Consider the following 24,647-nt stretch of genomic DNA (forward strand, 5'->3'; position numbering starts at 1 on the left):
GAGGCTACTTGAGATGGACCAATATCAGCATGATAATACAGACTTCATCATCATCAAATATTCTTTTAAAAGTTCTGATAACAGAAGTTACAGGTGTGCTAAATAAGAAGGGGAAGGGAAGATTCATTAATCACTTCGACTGAGCACAACATACCAGGGTAGCCCTGTCTGTAACTAATGGTATAGGCTATAACCTCTGACCCCATCTAGCCCTAAAAATCCAACAAGAAAAGTTCTGTGTCAAAGGAGATCCTGGGGGGCTGGTGAGATGGCTCAGTGGGTAAGAGCACCCGACTGCTCTTCCGAAGGTCCAGAGTTCAAATCCCAGCAACCACATGGTGGCTCACAACCATCTGTAACGAGATCTGGCGCCCTCTTCTGGAGTGTCTGAAGACAGCTACAGTGTACTTACATATAATAAATAAATCTTAAAAAAAAAAAAAAAGGAGATCCTGGAGTAGGGGTTATATATGAAAATTATAAAGGGTTATATATGAAATTATACAATGATAACGGGGGTCAAAGATGGAGCATGCCCCCTCCATTATTTCTGGAACTGAAGCTGATGTTCCTATAATGTCTCTTCCTTCCACTAACGCTGTGGTTGCGCTAATGTTCCCTCCCGTTGTAATTCCACTTCCGGTCAGGTAGGCGATTTCTGTGAGACTAACCCTTATTCTGTTCTCCCCGGGGGACACAAAGGGAGAGGTTGTGTTATCAAATCCTCACAACCAATTCACAGTCACAAGAGCTTTGCCTAAGACTGGGATGTTTCCTCACCCAGCATGGCAGCCGTCACCGCCACCCCTTCAGAGGCTCCGTGTCGGGTGATGAAGAGAAATCTCTAAAATAGTCTGTTTAATTGACAAAATGGCTAACATTACAGCAAAAATATTAGCCAAAATTAAGAAATGGGAGAACTGAGAACAAGGGTGGTACAAAATAAGGCTACCAGAGGCAGCCTCTGGCTTAAATAGATTCTTGATTATCAGCAATTTGCCAGCATGTACTGTTTTGATATCTCAAATTTCTCTCATACCATTGACAACAAATTGTTTTAAAATTTTTAAATATAGACAAAATCTCTCAGATTTAGATGGTTCTCCCCCTTCAATCACCTTCTATTCTGACTATCCTAATCAGACCCTGTGCCATCCTATGTGTTACCAACTTAATCACTCATCAGATAAACACGGCTAGAATCCTTGCTGTCTGACCACCTTATTAAAAACAGTACCATAGCCGGGCGTGGTGGCACATGCCTTTAATCCTAGCACTCCGGAGGCAAAGGCAGGCGGATTTCTGAGTTCGAGGCCAACCTGGTCTACAGAGTGAGCTCCAGGACAGCCAGGGCTATACAGAGAAGCCCTGTCTCAAAAAACTAACTAACTAGCTAGCTAGCTAACTAACAACAGTGCCCTACCCAGGATTTTACCGGAACACGTAAGTCAGGAGGGGAATGAGGAGCCAGCCAGACTCCATTTTGAAGACAGGAATCATTTTGTTATTATGTTTCCACTCATTGTAAGAGCTAAGTTTTTAAGTTTCTGTTTCCCAGAACTTGATTGAATTGTTTGTAAAAACAAAAACAAAAAAAAAAAACAAAAAAACCACCCTGACCTGCTCCATCTTGGCCAATGTGGTGGTTTTGAATAAAAATGGACCCCATAGGCTCACAGGGAGTGGCACTGTTAAGAGGTGTGGCCTTATTGGAGGAGGTGTGTTACAGGCTTTGAGGTCTTAAGACACTCAGTCCCGGACCAATGTGGCTCTCTTTTCCTGATGCCTACTGATCCTGATGTCACCCTCAGCTACTCTGCAGTACCATTGATGCCTATTGATGCTACACACATGTCTCCATGATTCCCTCCGTGATGATAATGGACCTCTGAGCTGTAAGCCAGCCCCAGTTAAATGCTGTCCTTTACAAGAGTTGCCGTGGTCATGGTGTCTCTTCACAGCAATAGAACCCCTGACTAAGGCAGCCACAATGACTTGATTTTGAGAACCTTCTCTAATCAGTGGTGATGACTTCTGAGAGTTTTTTGTCCTCTTCTAACTGCTCATTGCCTAGTTTCTGTACTCCTGCTCCGTAGCTACTTCTGATTGGACGCCTTAAAGATGCCCCAAACAGAGTCATTGCGGCTCTCTCCGATCTGATCCGACTCAGGAGGCAGTCGCTGGCCAGCTCTCTGGCACACCTGAATAGAATAAAGCTTGCTCCAGTTTGGCCCGACATTGTGGTAGTGTCTTACTCTCATCTGGTGGGATTAAGAGCACCACACACCACACAGCAGAAGAACGCATACCTTTATTTCAGCCACCACCATCCCAGGTCCCAACCACCAAGATACACCACTTGGTGTACGGGTGCAAAGTCTGAAAGATTCCTATGAGCACAGATGACCCTTGTGTCACAAGTCCCAGCCTGGGTGTAACCCCACTTCCCCAAAGGGGAGTGCCTGGGGTCCACCCCACATAAGCAGGTAGAGCAGGGACCAGGCTGAAACAGCAACACACAGGAAGGCGCCAGTGAGCCTGGGGCACTCTTTGGAACCGGCACAGTAACTGGGGAAAGTCCCTGCTTTGGCTATGATGGGTCCCAGCTACAGGGCCATCCCAAAGGCAAGAACAGCCCAAGTGTGGGCTCCTGGGGCAGGCCTGCTGGCTGAGGTAGCAAAAACACCTCTGAAACCGTGGAGTACCAGGTGACGACCACGGCGGGTGCTTTCGTGGGCTGTGAGTTGCCTGGGTCTGTGGACAAGAGAGTGGGAGACGGAATATTTGAGTCAGGACTCTAAGATTGGCAGTCCCAGGTTAACAGGGGTGGGGGTGGGTTGTCCTCAGAAATAGGGGAAGCTGCAGAGAAAGTCTGGGAGAAACGTGGTCAAAGGGGGTCTAGGAGAGAAAAGGGAAGAGAGTGGGGCCAGAGAAGGAGACAGAGGGAGTAATGGGGGAGAGTGAGGGAGAGAGTGGCCTTATGAGGAGCAATGAAACCTTTCTTCCCTGCCCCCTCTCCCTGTGCCCTGCCCCAGCCTGCCCAGGCTAGTCCTCCAGCTCCTAACTCAGGGTGACTCTTTCTTGAGACTTCCTGAATTAAATACGAACAGCTACTCCAAGCTCCAGGCAGAAAGGGGAGGAAGGGATGGGAGAGAACAGGAGGGAAGGAAGGACAGAAGTTTTGAGAGCCAATCCCCAGTCAGGTCTAAGGCCAGCAATTTGGAATCTACCTTCCAACCCTGGGACCCAAGTACAGAGAGAAACTTGTATGAAAGATGTTTAACAATGTGAAATGCACATCAGATCTTTTTTTTTTTTTTTTTTTTTTTGCTTTGTTTTCAGCTTTAACTCATCATTTATGAACATAGCTAAAAGATTTTTAAATTGCACTAAATAGCCTATTAGCAGCACCACTTAGCTAACCAGAACTGAAAGGGCTGCATGTATTTATGGTTATTATTATTGCCATTAGAGAGCCATTCATCAGTACTAAAAGGAAGAGGGGGGGGCAGGGAGGAAGAAGAGGAGGAGAAAACCGGAAAGCTCTAGAAGCAGCTAAGATCTTAACACCCTGGGCAGAATGTCTACGTGTGCCAGGCAGGGGTGCTAGCATTATTGGGGACTAGTAAGGACTGTGAGAACTGGAGAATGACGTCCTGGATTAAAGTGACTGTGGCCAGGGAGTGATACAAGCCCCACATGGTGGCTTTGATTTCAGGAAAAGGGAGACTGTAGTACAGTTAGCCTTTTGTATTTTTTTCTGAAAATTCCTGAAAAGAAGCTGCGTCTGCAGAGACTGATGGATCTATTGGAATCCGGGCAGGAATTGTGTAGGTTTTGGGATTAACTATTTTAACTTGGGTTGTCCTGGGCTAGCTTTAGCTTCCGGAACAGCCACTCCTTACCCCATTCTGTATAGGAACTAACACCTGGTGATAATAGAAGTCTCTCAGAAGCTATTAATGTAGAGCTGACATCTTGTAATAAGAAGCTCCTAGAAGCTGTTAATTTAGCAGAACACAGGCTTCCACCAATCCAAGAGCTATGAGTGTCATAAACAGCACCTCTGGCCTATAGACAGGCTTCCCCCAGTTGGCTGTGTGCACCTCTCAGTTATATCCACCCATGTATTTAAAACTTGCCTTGATTTATGATGTTCTTCTTTATGTAAAATCCCATGTAACTGCTTCCACGTTGGAACATGGAATCTGGGATAACCGAAATCTGTGTTCCCAGGCCATGGTCACTCAAAATGACTCCAGAATAAACCATCTCTTATCTCCTTTAAGACGAGAGCCGTGGTTTTTATGTCAACACAGCCAACCATGACTGTGCATTGTGCAGTTAGGCCTAGAGGCTGTGTCTGCAGAGAACATGTACTGACGGTTTTTCTTGTCATTATTCCCTACCATGTACATTATAAATAATCCAGAAATTACTTAAAGCACACAGGATAAAGGGCATAGGTACAATATAAAAATCCCCATCTTATATAGGGGACTTGAGATCCAAGGGACTTAGCAGCCATCAAGGCCCTTGAATTGGTTCCTTATACTGAGAGGTAACTATATATGTTTTTATTTTTTAAATAAAGTCAAGATTTTTATATTTATCTTAAAATTATTCATTTTATGTGTATAGGTGTTTTGCCTGAGTGTGTCTGTGTATCATGTGCATGCCTGGTGCTCACAGAGGCCAGAAGAATGTCAGGTCCCCTAGAACTGGAGTTAATAGGCCACTGTTAGGCTCTCTGTAGGTCTTGGATATCAAACCTGGATCCTTCACCACTGAGAGGATTATCCCTCTAGCCCTAGCTTATAGAGTACCTATATAATTATATACAGTTGTTTTGTTTAGATAGGTTCTAATGGCAGCCCTGGCTGGCCTGGAACTCACTATGTATACCAGTCTGGCTTCAAACCCAGAGATCCATCTGTCTCTACCTGCTCAGTGCTGGCATTAAAGTCATGTGTGTGCTACTATACCTGACTCTGATTCCAAGGGTGCACATATTCCTCTATCTATCTATCTATCTATCTATCTATCTATCTATCTATCTATCTATGTATGTTTAGTGTACTACCTTAAGTTGATTTTCAAATATGTGTGTATGTGTGTGTGTGTGTCACTTTAAATTGATTTTCTAGTTGTTTTAGCCCCAAATAAAAACATCTCATGAGCCCAAACAAACAAGTATAATGACTAATTTCTGTCCTGGGCATCCTCAGACTAAGAAGTTGTTGTGGTCCTGTAATGCTTTGAGGGGTCCCCTTAACCTGCAGACTTGACCCGTGGCTGTGGAGTGATCCTGAGGTCTAACAGTGATGCCAATGTGGCTGGCCTGCCAGCTGTGCCTCCCATAATGAGGGCTCCATTGAGTCTCTTTCAGACCCTATCAACGCCTCTCCAGTTCTGCACATCACCAGGTCCTGACACTCACCACCTACTGGGTGTCTGGTGCTAACAGTCTCCAGCCAGAGTCTGGGTGACAGAGTTCTGACAATGACAGAAGACAGCCAGAGTCAAACATGCCAAAGTCCAGGCTCTGGCACCTCCGAGTTCTGCAAAGGAAACTACAGCTGGGGATTTGCCAGTCCTGAGCGTAGGCGCTTATTACAAAGATCTCAGCAGAAATGGTTTTCTTCGATGGTCCATTCACCAGCACCCAGCTAAGCTGAGAGTGACTATTCATTACCACTCTGGTTAGCAAAGTTTGGGTGCAGCTAGTTTCCCTCCCCCAGAGCAAGCTTTTCTCTGCACTTGGGCAAGTGCTTCGGTTCTGCCATTGGAGAAGGAACCGTTTCTGACCAGTGTGGGTGATGGAGATGAGAATAGGACTTGGGGTGAACGGAGGTCCTGGTCTTTCCAGGCTACATCATGACCCCTGCCCTGGAAGAACATGAAGCCTCCACTTCCCCTGGGGTTTCTGAACCCAGATCCTTTACGTTTGGGGTCTCACAGGACCTACAGAGTGGGGCACTGCCACCTCTGCACTCTCCAATGAGCTCAGGGTCCTTGGAACAGGGCGGGGGGTGGGGCATATGCCGCAGAATCCTGATCCCAATGGGATCAGCCATTCTAAAGCCTCACTGTAAGGGCCACAGGTGAAGGAAACCGCTTAGCGCCCCCCACCCCATTCTACCACTGAGGAGGGCCTGGACAGCACTTCAGATCTTCCCAGGGTCACAGAGCCGGTTTGCAGCAGACTCCTGGCTCAGAATCCTTGGAGGCAGAACTGGACAGAAGCCTTGGGCCTTAGTCCCATATGTAGCAGCAACTTCAGGAAGGGCCTTGCAGAATACTCCTGAGGGAATAAAAGCTGTCTCAGAGGAAGACATGAAGGCCACCTGCTCTGACAGAACTGCAGAAGCAACCTCACACTGGCCTCTGGTAAATGCTATCCTCAAGAACTCTCTCCTCTGCGGAGTACATACCTGGGGGGCCTCTCTGAGATGCCTGGGGATGTTCGGGGGATGGGGTGGGTCAGGGCAAACCTGGTGCTGGGATGACCCCAGACCTGCTGAATCAGTATACCTAAAGCTGATACTTCCTCCAAGGGAAGTCTCTTATGGGCTGAGGAGCCAGCCTCTGCCCCCTAAATCAGAGAGGAATGGGGACACGGGCTTGGGTGTGACAGCATTCAGGCAACTCATACCCAGTCTCTAATCTGGTGAGGAGGGGCCTGACCCCTAGGAAGTACACCCACCCTCCCAGTCCACCTCTATCCCCACAGAAGGGAGTGGTCCCTGACTGTTGGGGTACACTGTGTGAAACTGTCTCTGTCCTTTCTCACCAAACCAAAGCATTCTTTGATTGGCTTTAATAAAAAAATCTGATAGCCTATGAGCTGGGCAGAAAGTGCAAGCGGGACATCCTGAGAGAAAGAAAGGCACTTTGGGGAAAAGAAAAAACCCTGTCATGTCACCAGGAGATACGGAGGAGACTGGCTTGGTCACATGCCTAGAATGTATAGCTATCCATGTGGCTGGATATAGCTATGTGGTCCAGTTAACTTAGGTGAGCTAGTTGAGAGTCTGCCCAGATAAGGCCTAAGGCTTTGAAATATTAAAAGGTCTCTGTGCCGTTATTGGGGGGAAAGGTTAAGGAATAATTGCCGCTTTATTAATTTGCAGCATTAATTAATATATACAGAAAACAATAATCTTTTTACTCTACTTCTGAGGCTGAGGGGAGACACGATACCTGTCCCCAGTAGAGCTTCACTTCCCAGTAAACTGGCCTGGCCTGGCTTTCTCCAGCTTCTTGCGTCTCTCTGGGGGAATCTCCTGCAGGCTGATACCATGGTTGCTGGCCCTGCAGAAAGGAAACTGCAGCCTCAGGGAAGGGAAATGGGAGTGAGGGAAGTCAGGGCTTGGGTTGTTGCAGCTTGCCACGAGGATGAGACTTGGTGTGGGAGGCAGGAAGAACTGGCTGGCACCAAGGGCCCATTGGCTGGCGCCACAGAGGCGCCAGCATCCAGCTTTCTCATCAGGCTCAAGCCAACCACTCACCCTGGCTGCAGATCAGGTGGTTTGGGAATGGGCTTGTTGAAGCCAAGTCTGCCCACAAGCCAATATGTGTCCTCAATACCCTTGCCCTGGAGAAACACAAAAAAGGGAGATTTAGGCAGACCGGGGTGAGGGATGGAGAAGGTTTAGGTCTAGGTGAAACTGGGAGACTCTACATCTGCATAGACCCCCCCACAAAGTGGCAGAGTATGGTCCAAACTCACCTTCAGCTCCGTGCGGCCTCGACACTCCATCTGGAAGCCTTGGTCCAGAGCGCGAAGAATCCGAACAGTGCTCATGTTAACGTGGATGCGGTAAGCTGAAATAGTGAGGGGACACTATGATCTCAGGAGTCACCTCTCAGGTCCTCATCCTGGGCTATCTCCCCTGCCCAGCCTCTCCCACTTCCCCCAGCCCTCCTTGTCTGTTACACTCACGCAGTCCAGTGGACTCCATTCGCGAGGCAGTGTTGACCGTGTCCCCGAACAGGCAGTACCGAGGCATGGTGAGGCCCACCACACCAGCCACGCATGGGCCTGGGGAAATATGCTGGGTTAGAAGACAGGCAGAGATGGGTTGAAGCTGGCCTTGTTCCGTAGCTAGGCTGCAGAAGTGCCTCGAAAGGCCTAGCACCCATCCTCTCCACCAGCTCCCCCAATTAAAAAAAAAAAAAAATCTTAAGTGTGTTTTCTTCAAGGCAACGCCTCCCAGCCCACCCCCACCCCAGCCAAGACTTTGCCTCCTGTAGCTGAAATCCGGAGCCCAGAAATGGGGAGGGCTGAGTCATTACCTGAGTGCAGACCAATGCGGATGCGCACCGGCACCTCGGGCATATGGCGCATGCGGAAGGAGCCGACTGCACTGAGGATATCCAGTGACATGTTGGCAATCTCTGCAGCGTGCCGCTGCCCGTTCCTCTGCGGCAGCCCGGAGGCCACCATATATGCATCTCCAATTGTTTCCACCTGGGGGATGGTGTTGTGTCTGTTCAGTTCTGAGCACCTCTCCCCCAATACTCAGATCAATGACACTTGTCGGGAAGTCTAAAGAGGCTAGACTAGGGCAGATATTCTGGGAGGCAGGAGTTGCATTTGGGCCTGAAGGAAGAGAGTAGGGACAGGAGGGCTGAGGAAAACTGGTGTCCTGAGGCAGGTGAACTGCTTCTTTTAAACTGAAAGACAGAGCCAGAAGTGCCGGTACGTGCCTATAACCCCAGGGCTCAGGAAGCAGAGGCAGGAGGATTGCTACAAGTCTGAGGCCAACCTGGTCTACAACCGCAAGTTCTAAGCCACCCAGGTATACAGAGAAAACAACAAAACTGAAAGGCAGGAGGTGTTATCTCCTGTACACTCCACCTTATAGACATCATGGGCACCGATGATGGCATCAAAGAGAGTATAGAGGTCATTAAGCAGGTCTACCACCTCAATAGGCTCGCTCATGGCTGAAATGGTGGTAAAGCCCACGATGTCACTGAAGTAGAGTGTCACCTCTTCAAAGTACTCAGGCTCCACAGATGTCCCCATCTTCAGGGCCTCAGCCACAGATCTAGGAATGGAGAACAGCGGGGTTACCTGGAGGCTGCCCCAGTCTGGCCACCCTCTCCCGACGCCCCGGTCCCTTAGGCACCCACGGAGGCAGCATCTGTGTGAGCAGCCGGTCTGTCTTCTGCTTCTCCTGCTCTAACTCCTCCGTGCGCTCTCGGATCAGATCCTCCAAGTTACTAGAGTACTGCTCCAGCATCCGAAGCATGGAGTCGATGATGTTGGTCTTCCGGCCCTTGTTGATGCTCTTGAACTAGGAGAGAAAGCACAGGCTCGATGTCATTGTGTACCATGTAAAGATTATCCTTGTATTATTCAAATGCTGATTTCTGTGCCCTCATATCTCCTTGCAATCCTTGTTCTGAGAATCTCCTGTCTTGATGTTGTGTAAACATTGCTCCCCAGTTATTCCCTAATTGGTCAATAAAGAAGCTGATCAGCCAATGACTGAACAGAGAAGAGAATAGGGCTGGACTTCCTCCCAGCTAGGGGCAGGGGATGGGAGAGAAGAGGTGGGTGTTCTAGATGAAGAAAGGATCCAGGAGCCACCAGGAAAACACACCCAGAGCAGAGTGCCAGATTCGGTACTAAAATGCAAATATGTCAGGAATTTTGGCGGGGAGGTAGCCAGATTAGAGGACTAAAGTGGTTACTGTTGCTCAGTTGTTGGGCCTTAAAGCTGTTACTTAAATCTAATAGTCCCGTCTCAATTATCTGGGAGCTAGCTGGGTTAAGAGAAAAACTATAACACTTTTAAAAATGACATTAACAAGAAAAAAATGACATTAACAAGAAAAAAATGACATTAACAAGAAAGCTAGAGTGGGGGAAAAAGACTGCCTAGGACTTTGGCTTCCATGGCCTTCCTGAACTCTCTCAGGTGACTAAATATCTCTCAGTGTCATCTACTCGTGAAGTACCCCCAAACTCCTGGCCACTATGTTTCAGATATTATTAGGAGGTGTAGAGAATGAGAGTTCCCAGAGATGGCTGCTCAGAGTTGGAACTGACAAGGGACTAACTCAGCCAAGAGTCTTCCTGGCGCACAAACCAAGCACACATCTGGTTCTCATTCAACGTTATTTGCTTTGAATTAAATATTTCTCCCACCCAGAGTTCCCTCTCCTATTCCAAAGGCTTCCACAAGTCCTCATTTGCATTCTAAACCTTCCCTGCTAAATTCTCAGTCCATAGGCTAATCCTTAGGAGAGAGACAAGAAGGTCAAGCAGCCTGCCAGTCTGCTTCTATTGGAACATAATGCCGGACAAGAATCTGGGATCCCAGGGGCCAGCCCAGTCCTTGCCCAACCCCAGCCCCTGACCAGGTCAAAGGTGAGGTCCATGGAAGGCCGAAGTTCTGGATGCTCTGCCCAGCATTGTGTCATCAGCTGGATGCACTCCATGGGTGCCTGGTCCATGGACACCAAGGGCCGACACAGTGGAGGAGGGCTCCGCACCCTCTGTATTACTTCTAGAGGCAAGAGGAGACTTTGAGAAGTGGGTGTCCCCAAACAAAGCCACCTCTGACCCTACCATAAATGGGGCATTGAGAGAGGTTCTAATGGTCTCCAACTTGCTATATAGAGGACCCTGGACTTCTAGACCTTCTGCTTCTACTTCCCAAGCAAGTACTGGGACCACAGGCTTATAGCACCATGCCTACATTACAGGGTGCTGGGACTTGAACTCGGGGCTGTGTGCACACTAAGCAAGTATGCTATCAGCTGAGCTGCTTCCCAGCCATTTTTTTGGTTTTTTTTTTTGTTTTTGTTTTTGTTTTTTGTTTTTTCAAGACAGGGTTTCTCTGTATAGCCCTGGCTGTTCTGGAATTCACTTTGTAGACCAGGCTGGCCTTGAACTCAGAAATCCGCCTGCCTCTGCCTCCCAAGTGCTGGGATTAAAGGCGTATGCCACCACGCCCAGCACTTTTTTTTTTTTTTTAAAGTAACACTTCCAAGCCTTAGGGGATGGCTCAGTCAGTAAGTGCCTGCCATAGAAACCAGAGGGCCAGAGTTTGCATCTTCAGCAGCCACATTTTTTTAAAGTCAGACATAGTGGCACTCTCCTGTAAGCACTGGGAAGGCAGACACAGGTGACTCCCTACAGCTCAATGGCCAACCAATATAGTTAATTAGTGAGTTCTGACTTCAGTGGGAGATTCTGTCTCAAAACATAGAAGAGGATGGTTGAGGAAGGCTCCTGATATTGGCCTTTGACCTTTATTTGCATACAGACACATAAGCACACACAGCTGTGTGCATACATGGATGCATACATACACTACACACAAATAACTAAGTAAAGAGATAAATAACTAATAAATGCTTTCGTTAGTGGGAGAGTGTAATGTGGATGGTCATCTCTAGGAGTAACCAGAGGACCCTGAACTCTGAGTGTCAGTAAGAGGTGACACAAAGTAATGTTTACTGATTAAGAAAAGGATTGGAGTGGACTCCTCTAGACCACAAGCAATTTGGATTTTAAGCCAATATGACTGTCCTCTGGACCCCTGCTTGTCCCCTTTTGTCTTCCTAGGATCTCTGAGAGTCAGAGAGGAACCTGTCTGTGTGGTGGAAGAGCAGGGTGGGTCCAGGGTCAGGACAGAAACACTTTAAGATCTGTGCCCTTAAATATCCACCACATGCTTGGCTTTCCCACTGCTCTCTACAGACCCCAGCTTTAAGAAAGCCATGACAAGATTAATCATCATTACCGGGCTTCCCTTTATTAAAGAGCCTGGTTAGGTCTGGCTATTTTAACTACAGGGTGCCTATCTGGCCCCAAACCACCTTACCCTCGGGCGTTAGTTCCAGCATGGCATAAGGGGTGCTGCGGCACACGACCTCCTGCATGATGATGCCCAGGCTAAAGACATCACCAGCTAGAGTTCCCCGGCGCTCCAGGGAGGGGTCCCGAAGCAGCTCTGGGGCTGTCCATAGCTGATCTAAGAACAGGGAAGAAGAGCAAGGGGACAGAGACGCTGTGATGGCCCGTCAGGCTAGACCCTCACCCTCATTAATACTAATTAACCCCACAACCCTCAAAGATCTCTGCGCTGAGATTGAGATTCAAAGAATCAGAGAAAACCCTGCCCCCAGGAAGGCGGTGCCTAGGGAAGACTCCGCCTCCAGAACCCGAACCTTCAGCAAAGCACCACTTAACCACAGACCCAGAGCTCAAGCACTCCCTAGCAGGCCCCCACATCCCTAGCCACAGACCTTTTCTGAAGCTGGTAAGTGTCAATAGATCTGGAACGGGAGGAGTGCGAGGAAGGGAAGGAAGGAAAAGCCCTTGCAATTATGCGGGTACTAGGGATGCTCCAGTGCCTGGGATGAGCTGGGGACTCCTACCCTCTGCACTGGGAGGTTCCGGCAACACCCTTTGCGCTTCCAGCAGACGCCCGTGGCCATGATCTGTCACCTTGAGCACGAACCTCCCGTCCACCACGCAATTCCGTGACTTGAGCCTCCCGTGGGCCACGCCGCGATGGTGCAGATATCTCATTCCCTTAGAAGGAGTGGAAGAAGAGGCAACCTCAGTTCTCTTGACCTCTCCCTTGCCAGCACTTCTCTGTCTCCTACACACACACACACACACACACACACACACACACTCACCTTGATGAGGTCCAGCAGGAGGGAAGACTTGAACATCCAGTCCAGCTTTATTTCTCTCTGGGCCAGGAGGTCATGGAGGGAGCCCCGAGCACAGTGCTCTGAGACCACAGCCAAGATGCCCTCCCCAGGGGTGGCAGGGCTGTCTGCTGTACCCGCCAGGAAGAGACCCAAGTAGAGAGCCACGTTCTCATGCCGGAGCTCTCGAAGCTGAAAGGCAATTCCAGGAGCACCAATTATTACCACACACCCCGCCCCACTTAGTGTCTGTTTGAGGCATCCAAAGTGAGAATATGGGATTGAAAGTGGTAAGTGAAGTGGGGGAGGGGCTTTCTTCTTTATATAGTTCTGTCTTTGGACAACACCATGTGGTGAAAGGGCCTCGTTCAGAACATGACTATGGAAGATTAAGCTTAAAGTTATGAACGAAAAGACAGCCACACTCTGGGGATTAGGACCCATTCAGGTTCCGCTTTGCTAACGGAAGCTAAAGGTCTAAATTAGCTACAAAGCAAAGTGAAGTCATGAGGGAAAGTGTGACCTGAAGGAAGCCCTGCCACCACCTGCTGTTTTAGTGCAGCAGTCTTTGGTGAAGGGCCAGACCCGCCAATGGTTGCCTTTCTAGCTTTCCCTGGGGCCACAGGCTCAGTTAAGGGGCTGTGCTTTGTTTTAAACACCTGGTGTCCAACGGTGAATTTGTCAGTGCCCAAGCCTTAGTCACCTGAATTTGTTCCCCAGAACCCACATTAGTGGAAGATGAGAACTGACCCCTGCAAGTTGCCCTCTGACCTCCACATGGACGCCATGGCACATACAGGCCACATGCACACAAATGTGCACGCACATATAATTAAACAAAAACATTTTTTAAAAGAAAATAATTAAACATGTTTCCCCTTCTCCTAGAACACTTGTGTGGAATGGCCTCAGCCGTACCATCACAGTGAATACGCAGGAAGCTGGCGGGGAGGCAGTAGACTAGCTTACTCTGGTGCTTTCAACTATAATGTCCCTCTTCTCCCAGCATCGAGCATCCTTGCTTTGGCCTCTTTCCAGGAAGCCGCCACAGGAGCTGGGGATCCCAGCTGTGAGTGACTTAAGTGGCTTCTGGGGAACAAATTCAGGTGTCTAGGCTTGTCAATGGGCACCTGTGTCCACTGAGCCATCTCAATGAGTCCTCATTTTCACTTTTCCTTAGCATTTCACTTGACACAAACCTACTAGCCTCCAATATTCCAGACACTGTACTGGGTGCTGGGAATATGGTAGCAACTTCCTTCAACTTTCAGTCAGTGGTGGAGGCAGATAAGACATAAGCCAGACCATAGATGAGCATATAACTTACATGATAAGTTAACATGTCACTTATTACATAAGTGTGATTAAGAACATCAGAGAAAAAAGCTGATGTCACAAGAGAGGAAGATGAGGAGTCAGTCCTCTCTGGAGTGGAAGGAACCCCTGGGGACTGGCTACCTCTGTTACCTGCTTTGAAAAGGAAGCCAAGAAGCCAGGTGTGGTGGTGCATGCCTTTAATTCCAGCACTTGGGAGGCAGAGGCTGGAGGATTTCTGAGTTCAAGGCCAGCCTGGTCTACAAAGTGAGTTCCAGGACAGCCAGGGCTATACAGAGAAACCCTGTCTCAAAAAACCAAAAAACAAAACAAAACAAAAAAACAACAACAACACCCCCCCCCAAGAAAAAAAAAGCCAAAAATGGTCAAATTTATAGCTACGGGTTCAACTCTCACCTTGGAGAAGGCTGTCTTGGTTGCTGGCCTGATAGCCATATGATGTTCCCCTGGGAACTTCTTCAGCCAAACCCAGTCCCCCTGCAACAGAAGGTTAAGGAATTCAGTCCTTGAAGCCCCAAGATGCAAGGTGCTCTTGGACTCTGACATTTCCACTGCCCTAGTGACCCAGAATCCATCTGTCATGAGACAGAACATCAGATGCAAGCAGCTCAATGTACGCCTATACGTTTCACAGGTATCTGGATCAGAGCCCAGGCAAAGAAGATGCAAACCCATACATGGTGGTCCTCTCATCCCCAGATGAGAACTGAATACCGATCAAGTCATGCAAATGAACTGTGGCACACACAGCCCTCATCACTACCCCTTGCCATGAGAGAGCCCTCATGGTACTAAGGAGTCATCAGGTATTGGGTATCGCTGTGAACTAGCTATGAAAGGAGGCTTCATCCCTTCTGGTCCTGGCCTTATTGTCCCCAGAAGCTGCAGGCATGCTACGCCATGGTGTAGCCACTTGGTTCATAATCTGCTGCCATCCTGTGGATGAACAAGGAACCCTTTGTTCATATTTTGCCCTGGGCTTTGCAAATCAGGTTAGTGGTCCTGCCTGTTGGTAAGAGATGTGGACTAGAAGAGTCCTGGAGATTTGGTACTGACTCTTAGCAAGCATCTGGAAGTAAATATGGAGATGTTTTTTAATGGTCACTTACAAATTGGGGTTTGCATTTTGTGGACAAGGCCAGAGAGAAGAAAGACTTAGCATAGGCAGAGTGTGTGGCCCCATGCAACAAAGAACAGCGTGCTTAAAATAACAAGATGTCGCTGAGAACCAGTCATGATGGTCTCGGGTGACATTAGTCAGAACTTTTGCATTTTCTCCGGGACCTTGAGTTTGGGTACTCCTCCCATTCCTCTTGACTAGCCAAGTTCTCCAAGGGCTCTCAGTCCCTCTCACCCACTCTGCCACATTCACATGTCCTGGCCCCGCTGTTAGTGTCCTCCTCTGACATTCCTTTTCTAAGAATGTGTTCATGGATCTTGTGTTCATGGATCTGATCAGAACTGGGTGACCGCATTGAGGAGGTCAGGCAGGGACTCCCAGTTGAGAACGGATTGGTCTCCCTGGCTATACCAGATTGTGTGCTGATCCCAGCATGCTCCACAACACCTCCAACTTCCAGCTTTGGGAAGCCCTCACCTGCATCTTGTGTCAGAAATTTTCTCCAGATTGGAGAATCGGGTTGGGATTGCTAAATTCACGACGTTCCCCCAAGATCCTGCCCAGTGTCCTCTCTTTGCCTGGAGCCTGTGGGATTTGTCTTGGCTGGGTACATCCCTCGAGAGTGGTTTTCTTCTGGACTCCGGTCTGAGCATCCTTCCTCTTCTTTTTCCCTCCTAGAGTATAGGTCAGCCTGAGTGGGGATTAGGCTTACCTCATAGAGGCCAACGTTGGTGCTCTCTTGGGGCTGGCTGGGGACACTGCGAATGTCTGATGCGCTCCGGGTAGCCAGACTGGATCTACTTCCCTGGACCACCTGAGGACAGAGGCCAGTGCAAAGTGTCAGAATATATACTGCAGCTGAGGCTGAGTTCTATGGGTGAGAGAGAAGAGGGAAAGGAGTCTGCAGGGCATATGGAAACGGTACCATAGGGTACAGTTTACAGAGCAAACATTCACTTTCTAATGGGACTTCCACACCAGCACCCCCTGTTGCATAGCTGAGGTCCCTGATTTCCAAGGACAAAGCTGGGAAAGAAACTAAGTTTCTCAAATGGGAGCTGGGGGTGGTAGCGGGGATGGGACAGCTGGCTCAGGGAAGGAACCAAATATTACAGGGAAAGATAGATGGCTCCTGGTGCCCTGTCTTTGCTGACCTTTCGTGAGCTGCCCCCTGGTGGGTGGAGGAAAGTAACATCTTCCAGCGTCAAGATGATCTTGTTGGGGCCGGAAGTCATCTGCATGTGTAGCAGCCTGTGCCTGGTGGGGGGATGAGGTCATCCCAGGAAAGTCCACAAGAGGCCAGCAGGGGAGAGAGCAGAAGGGTAGCATTAGCTCAGGGAAGTTTGCTGGAACATAGCTATCCCCCAAACACCCCCCCCCACCCCGGTCTCTTGTCAGCCCCTCTCCGAAATGACTCTCCCTCATTAGAGTGGACCTCAACCTGCTATCTTTGTGGTGAAGTTTCCCTTCCCCCACTCACCTCAAGTAATGAGCCAGGAAGGCTCCAGTCAGTCCCACCCCTATCACCAGGAGGAAGCCAACAAAGACCAGGCCTGGCTCCACCCCTGAAGGAACAAAGAGAGCCACAGTCTTGGTCCTGTCGTGGATAGGATCCCTTGAGGGAGGGAGGTGTTCAAACAGTCATGCCAAATCTCGGGAGCTGGGTGAAAGGTTACAGACTTCTCAAAAGGGAAGATGCTACAGGGTCCCCAAGGGCCTTGGAAATCTTTGAGAGGGGTCCTGAGCAAGCCATGGGCTGAAGGAAGACCTGGAGGAATAATTGGAGTTCCCTTCCTCTCTCGCACAATTTTGTGGATTTCCGAGCTGTCTGCCCCAGTGGGAGCCTGCGGGTACTCCCCTCACCTCCGTTGCAGATCACATCTGGATCGAACCAGCAGGAAGGGTCTGGTCCCGGGGCAGGTCCACCTCTAGGGAAGTGCATGGGGGTCCCTGCAGAACGCAGGGAGCCTAAGACAGGATCCAGCAGGTGTGTTGCGAACAACCGTTCTCCGGACGCATCTGTGTCCAGCAGCACAAAGGAGGGTTCCTCGGTTCTTCCCAGGACCCCACAAAAGCCAGAGACTTGTGCTTCCCGTACTTGGCGGGCTACAGATGCACCTGACACCCAGCCGCCACCCACCGCAGTTCTTGCTCTCTTCACGCCCCCAGCCAACAGGAAGACAGCATCATAGATGGTGCCAAACAGCGGAGAGACCTGCAGGAGAGTAAGGACTCAGGGCCAGGACTTAGAACCCATAAACGGGTGAGAATTCACTGGCCTGCCTGTTCCTTCATTGTACCAGGCTAGCCCTAAGGGTTCCTATCTGTAGGTGAAAGTTCCCATCCACCCCATGGACTGTTGTTCATACCTCCTTTCAGGAGTTAGGCTCTTCTCAGACTGACTCTCTCTCACCCAGACGACGACGACAACCACGACTACTACAACGACGATGTCGTCGTCGACTCCTCCTCCTCCTTTTTTTTTTTTACTAGCTTATGTTTTTAATCTCATCAGCTACTATTCATCTAACGGCTTTCCCTACTTATCCTTTGGTCGTCTTTTTGTTGTTTAGTTTATTGAGACATGGTCTTCCAAAATTGCTCAGGTTGACCTCAAAACCACTCTGCAGCCTAGGCAGATGGTGGCCTGCCCTGCCTTCCTTCTCTATCTTTTTACCCTCTCTCTCTCTCTTTTTTTTTTTTAACACTTTCTTTCTTTGGGTCATGTAGCCCAGGCAGACGTATGACCTTGAATTTCTGATCCTCCTGTTTCCAGGTGGAAACTCTGCAGACAGAACTCCCTCCCCAGCCAGATACTGAATGTATAATGATAATGAATTGATTCTCCTGCTTCAGCCATTTAAATAGCTGGCATTACTGGCTCGCATGATCAGTTCTAGCTTGATTATCAGTGTTTCTTCCATTCCCATTCCAAAGAGGTTTTTTGCCATCAGTGCCTCTCCTCTCTACTATCCTCAGTTCCCATTCATGGAGTGACAGACACCAGGCAACACCAGTGACACAGAGGTGCATGAGACAGCCTGTTACTGTGGACAAACTTTAGTGTAGGGGGAAAAGGGCAAGAATGTTAAAGGAATGTGATAGGTGGGGGTAGAGGGAAGCGAGGAAGCTTTAGAAATGAGGAGGGAGAAGAGGTAGAAGGTTCCAGAAGGCGTGATCGTCACCCAGGTATTAATCAGAATTTTCGGGGGGGGGGTAGGAGAGAGAAAAAAAGAGGACACGCTTAAGAACCTAAAGTGCCTTAGTCTGGCTGAAGTTCATGGAAGATGAAAGAGAAAGGAAGACTCAAGATCTATACAGAGTAATGAAGGATCCCAACTCAGGATGCCATCCAGAAGCTCCCAGAAGGCCTTGAACCAGGCATGCAAACTGTAGAGTACACCCCATTTCTGAAGCCTGATGTAGTGATTGACAGAGAGAGCCTGGGTCGGGTGAGCATCTTGAGATTCTGGACTTGGGTCCAGAAGTGTTGTGCCCTGAGTCAGGGCAGTGTCAGTGAGGAAGGGGAGTATGAGTGGATTCGAACAACCTTCAGGAAGTCAAGGTAATCGGGCTTCACGCCTGGGCTCGTGGGGGGCCAGGAGGGGAATCCGGGTCTCCAGCATGGTCAGCTGGCTGTGTCCTTCACGACAGCTAATGAAAGCACCTTTGTTCTTCCCCTCTTTCTCCATGTCTGACAGATTCTCTGTCCCATCTTACCCTTACTTTATTGATTATTCCCAAGCTTTCTTCTCCTCTACCCCAAATACCTTCTTGGAGAAGGCTAGAGGCATTGGTGGGGAATAGTCCAGTATGACTCTCCACCTTCTTTCAGTGGTGGTCCCTCTTGACTCTGGGTGTGGCTACTTATTTATTTTGGGAAATTGAACCTAAGGCCTTGCCCAAGCCTGGGCAAGCACTCTACCCGCATGCTGCATACAACCACCTCTTGACTTTTTGAGACAAGCCCATGGTAACCAGAGTTTACTCTGTAGCTCAGAAAAAACCTGAGCTTTCCATCCTCCTGCCTTAGCCTATGGTATATGGGGGATTACAAACCCATATCACTAGGCCTGGCATGAATATGACTCTCTTGATCGCTAATTTTCTTCCTACTGATAACTAGTTTCCCTTCTACCTCAGTAGCTTCTAGACTCCCTTTGTGACTGGGATGGTATTGGATAGTCTGAATTTGGATCCTAGAGACTCAAGGAATTCTGATTACTACTTGGATGTTGGAAATTATCTTTGGAGTCCCCATCTCCACCTAGGAATCTTTCTTTCACATTAGGGCCCTCACAAAATTAAGAACACTGTTGTGACGCTGGGCAGTGGTGGCGTATGCCTTTAATCCCAGCACTTTGGGAGGCAGAGGCTAAGCCAAACCAGAGCTTCTACAGCACCCAGGAAACTCCAGCTCAGCTGCCACTACAGTTCACGCCCCATTGGCTCCACCCTCCCCTTGCCCATGGCTCCACCCTCTCCTTGCCCATTGGCTACACCTTCCTCTGCCCTCTGGTTCCATCCTTCTCTCCTTGTCTGTTCTCAGCTCACTTCCCTGGCTCTCCTCCCTCTTCTCTTTTCCGAGGTCTATCTACCTGCTTCAGGTTGAGGTCAAGGGGCAGTTCCTGGTGTTCTTGGGCCCTGCGCAGGCTGTCTTGCACGCTGCCTCCAGGAGGACAGCGGCGCGTGAGTGTGAGCACCGCATCGTGAGCCCTGCGGAGCTGGGAGCTGTTGACAAATGCAGTCAGAGCCTCCGGGCCTGGAGACAAAGCGTAGTGAAGCGTGTCGAAGGGCAGGAAAACCAGGGAGCCATCAGTCAGAGCCAGCTCTTCTGCAGCTTCCAATAGGTAGCGCTGCTCCTCGCCACCCAGCAGCACCGAGTGCATCACCATGATCACTACTGCGGAGCGGACACAGAGGCTGGCTTGCTACGCTGTCCACTCCCCGCAGGACCCACCCACCTTGCCCGCACTCTACTGGGGAGCTTACCTCTAACTCTAGGCCCGTCTCGGATCCTCCTGAGGGCCTCCCGGGCTCCAGACCGGTCTGAAGTCTCCATGGAAGTCACTAGGGCAACTGGCAAGCCCCGGGCCCTGAGTGCTGTGGACAGAGCGCGTCCCGCCTCCACCCACAGGTCCTGGGGTGCGGTGATCAGGGCCACGCGCGCCCAGCGGAATGCTCTAAGGAGGACGTAGAGAGCATCTGCAGCGGGAGTCACCGCCGGGGCTGTAGTACCTGCCGCCCGCGTGCCAGGGCATCCCCAGGGCACCAGCGCTACTCCAGCTTCTTGGGCCAACAGTTCGGCTGGCCGGCAGGCTGCGGGGTTCACCGGACCCACCAGGCCAGAGACTCGAGACAGCGCGGAGGACACAGCCCCCAGTGAGCCCGGGGTCAGGCAGGGCTCTGGGAGCAGCGCAACCTCGAACCGGGGGCCGCCGTCTAAGGCAAAGTCACGATTCAGGCGGTTGGCGGCCAGACGCGCAGCCAGATCCGGTCGGGCCCGTGCAAAGATGGGGTCGCAAGCCCAGGGGCCCAGCACCCCCACTTTGAACACAGCAGAGAGGGCAGAAGGAGATGGGAGCAGCAGCAGGAGCAGGAGTCCGAGTAGCCCAGGCCCTGGCCAGCGCAGGACCCCCGAGAAACTGGACGGAGACTGTCGCGCAGGGACACAGAACCCGGCGCCGGGAAGCCCTCCGGCTGGCAGGAGCCACGCGCTCATTGCCCTCTTCTGTGAAAACAGAGCGAACAAGGCCCTCAGCACTCATTCCTGTAGGGTTCTCCCCTCAAGCCTGTTTCTCAAATTCCGCCCAACCCCCTAGGGTGTCTTGGCTTCCAGGACCCTAGATGGCAGCCCAGCTCATCGCCCCAAGGTCTCTTTGGTCTAGCCTGCTTGTCCTTAGATTATTTATCCTACCTTCCTCTTCAGCAGTCTTGGGGGTTCAGTGGGGAATACTCCCACGCCTTCATACAGAACCGAAGTTCCTGTGTGGGTCATTCATTACTTACCGGAAAGTCCGGGGCTAGGGCTTGGCTAAGGGGTCACAGGATCGATGCCCCTTTGGTCTCCCCTGGCAGCCCAGCCCAGGGCGGGGGTGTGGGAACAGCCCGCTGCAGCCCTTAATCCCTCCAAGCCGATTAGGATCTTTTAATCAAGCAGAACAGGGCAGGCTGATGGAGGTTGAGAGTCTCTACAGCTCCTCTGTAGAGTGGGGTCTGCCCTGCTTCTAGATAGCCACAGTTGCGTTAACTAATCATACAGGGAGAGAAAGCGAATCTGGTCTGTACCTCACACCGCGCACGAATTCAACGTCAGACTTACGTATGAAAATAAAATGTTTATCTTTTTCAGCTGTCTCTTCAAAAAAGGGAATCAGATAAGAATCATCTGTGGGGCCAGGCGTGGTGGCGCACGCCTTTAATCCCAGCACTCGGGAGGCAGAGGCAGGTGAATTTCTGAGTTCAAGGCCAGCCTGGTCTACAGAGTGAGTTCCAGGACAGCCAAGGCTACACAGAGAAACCCTGTCTCGAAAAAGAATTACCTGTGGGAAGGAGGAGAGATAAAGGTTCAATGGTTAGGAGCATTTGCTGCTTTCTTCGGAGGACCCAGGTTCAGTTCCCAGCACCCACATGACGGCTCACAATCATGTGTAACTCCAATTCCAGATCCAGTGCTAGCCTCTGAGAGAAAGCACCTGGTGGTGCACTGTCTGTACATACAGACAAACATAAATAAGATAATAGAGTTAATTTAAAAAATCATCCGTGGACACTAAAGCTAGGGGGAAATTTTAGAACATCATAGATGTTCAGTTTTTCACAGTTATAAACTGTCACTCCATCGATTGTTCATAGGTTGATAGACAGCAAACATATAATTGCTGCAATTTTAATTGCAAAAAAAATATTTATAGCAGAGTGTAATAGCCTTTGTTCCTGGCACAAGGGAAGCAGAGGCAGGTGGATGGATCTCTATGAGTTCGAAGTCAGCCAAGTATATCTAGAGACTTCCAGGACAGCCAAGGCTATACACATAGACCCTGTCTCAAAAAAAATTTTATATTCTACATATGTATGGGTGCCTGAGTATATGTATGTATGTGTGCACCCCATGTGTGCAATGGCTGATGGAGGTCAGAAGAGGTATCAGAACGCTGGAGTTACACACAGTTGTGAGCCACACCTGTGTGCTGGGAGCCAGCCAGTAAGTAAGGTGTGGAACTGTTGAAGGGTCTCTCCAGGCTTTGGACTGCTGCAGCCACTTTGTACCCCTCCCCCCTTGCTCCGAGGTATTCTGTCTACAGGCACAAGACATTCATTTGCCCCTTCAGTGGTTAGTTTTGATTAAATTGTCATCTTTCATCTCCTGAATAATTTCTCTCCTCCCTCCCTCCCTCCCTCTCTCCCACCTTCCTTCCAACTCATATGCAAGCTTTAGGCAAAAACTTTAAACAAGTAGAGTTATAAAAATTCTACAAGAAGCCGGGCAGTGGTGGTGCACGCCTTTAATCCCAGCACTCAGGAGGCAGAGGCAGGCGGATTTCTGAGTTCAAGGCCAGCCTGGTCTACAAAGTGAGTTCCAGGACTACACAGAGAAACCCTGTCTCGAAAAAACAAACAAACAAACAAACAAACAAACAAACAAAAAAGAAATGTCCATGAAAGGATTTAGTGACAAAGCACCATGAGGTATGTAACTTACCCTCAATATTTCACAATAGGTGATGTATTATACATGACATATAAGCATGTTGCATATATTAGATCTTTCAAACAATGAAGAAAATGCTCACAGTGAGTAGATATGGAGGTTAGAGAGATAGCTCGGTGGATGGTGCTTGCCATGCAGGCATGAGTTTGAATTTCACACATGAAAACAGACAGCCATAGTATCATGCTTCTCTAGTCCAGTGCTGGGATTGCAGAGGGGGGCGGGGTCTGCGGCTCCTGCCCCTGAGCTGAAGCAGTGAACTCCAGGTTTCCTGAGAAACTGAAAGGCAGGTTATGGTGTTTTCAGTCAAACCTGACCAGCTGAATCTGATTCCTGGAACCCATACGATACCCATACGATAGAAGGAGAGAATTAACTCCAGCAAGTTATCTTCTGACACACCACACACACACACACACTCACACACATAACACACACATACATACAAACACACACATACACATATACACACACACACATACATACAAACATACACATATACATACAAACACACATACACACATACACATCACATACAAGCACATATACACATATTCACAAATACACATACACACATATACATACAAACATACACACATTCATATCACATACAAACACACTCACACATACTCACAAATATACACATACAAATACATACACACATATACACACAGACATATATATATGTATATATATACACACAAACACAAACACACATATACACACAACACACATATATATGCACACAAAACCACATATACACACATTTACACACACACTGTGGTATACTTATACTCACAAAAATCAATATATAAGTGTAATAAAAAATAAATATGACAGTTCGAAAGACGGCTCAGGGGGCTGGAGAGATGGCTCAGCAGTTAAGAGTGCCAACTGCTCTTCTGAAGGTCCTGAGTTCAAGTCCCAGCAACCACATGATGGCTCACAACCATCCACAATGAGACCTGATGCCCTTTTCTGGGGTGTCTGAAGACAGCTACAGTGTACTTACATATAATAAATGAATAAATCTTAAAAAAGAAAGAGAGAGAGAGAGAGAGAGAGAGAGAGAGAGAGAGAGAAAGCAAGCAAGCAGGCTCAGAACACTTACTGCCTTCCAGAGGACCCAAGTGTGATTAATCACACACAGTGTGTGTGTAAATGTGTGTGTATATATGGTTTTGTGTGCATATATGTGTGTGGTGTGTATATGTGGGTTTTTTTGTGTATATATATGTATATATCTGTGTGTGGATATGTGTGTGTATGTCTGTGTGTATGTTTTCATCCATACATATAAAATAATAAAATAAAATTTAACAATAACACAGTGTTGCAGCTTATTACTAAAATTGAAACAATACAGAGAGGATCAGCGCGGCCTCTTTGCAAGGATAACACACACATTCATGACACTTCTATGATTCTGTCGCCTAGAGATGTCGGAGAGGCTGTACCCATTAGGTCTCTTCAACACTGCCTAACGAGATCTGAGCAATGACACTAATGGGCATTCTAACACAGAAGGGCCCAAGCTTGAGGGTCTCATCCCTACACAAAGCACTATGGGAAATGCTAAGAACAGGAGAAGAGGTCTTCCTCAGAAGATTCCAATTCACTATCCAATAGCAAGCAGTCTGCCCCGAGGTCATATACACACAGGCAGCATCAGATGGACTGAGAAGGCTGTATTTGTGTATTTAGGAATATATACATGTACACACACACACACACACACACACACACACACATTTTTTAAAGAAAAAGAGGCCATGAATTTGAGAGAGAGCAAGAAGC

The 24,647-nt window shown here is 49.0% G+C and overlaps 1 protein-coding gene and 1 pseudogene across 1 annotated transcript; one reads left to right on the forward strand and one right to left on the reverse strand.

Moving 5' to 3' along the window:
* Window positions 1-6,090: 6,090 nt before the first annotated feature.
* Gucy2d (guanylate cyclase 2D, retinal) lies at window positions 6,091-20,861 on the reverse strand. Its single transcript, XM_029483905.1, has 19 exons — window positions 20,132-20,861; window positions 19,738-20,042; window positions 17,003-17,354; window positions 16,620-16,704; window positions 16,294-16,396; window positions 15,852-15,944; window positions 14,416-14,496; window positions 12,670-12,876; window positions 12,403-12,559; window positions 11,847-11,996; window positions 10,375-10,523; window positions 9,142-9,305; window positions 8,864-9,056; window positions 8,299-8,473; window positions 7,946-8,044; window positions 7,733-7,827; window positions 7,512-7,597; window positions 7,204-7,314; window positions 6,091-6,304 (listed from the first exon to the last, which is right to left on the reverse strand). The coding sequence occupies exons 1-18, from the start codon at window positions 20,859-20,861 to the stop codon at window positions 7,221-7,223; spliced, it is 3,318 nt and encodes a 1,105-aa protein (XP_029339765.1). The 3' UTR covers window positions 6,091-6,304; window positions 7,204-7,220.
* A 3,320-nt stretch (window positions 20,862-24,181) lies between these two features.
* Window positions 24,182-24,279, forward strand: LOC115032613 (annotated as a pseudogene).
* The last annotated feature ends 368 nt before the right edge of the window (window positions 24,280-24,647 follow it).

The sequence above is a fragment of the Mus caroli genome, chromosome 11 (genome assembly GCF_900094665.2).
Source record: "Mus caroli chromosome 11, CAROLI_EIJ_v1.1, whole genome shotgun sequence".
Lineage (NCBI taxonomy): Eukaryota > Metazoa > Chordata > Mammalia > Rodentia > Muridae > Mus > Mus caroli.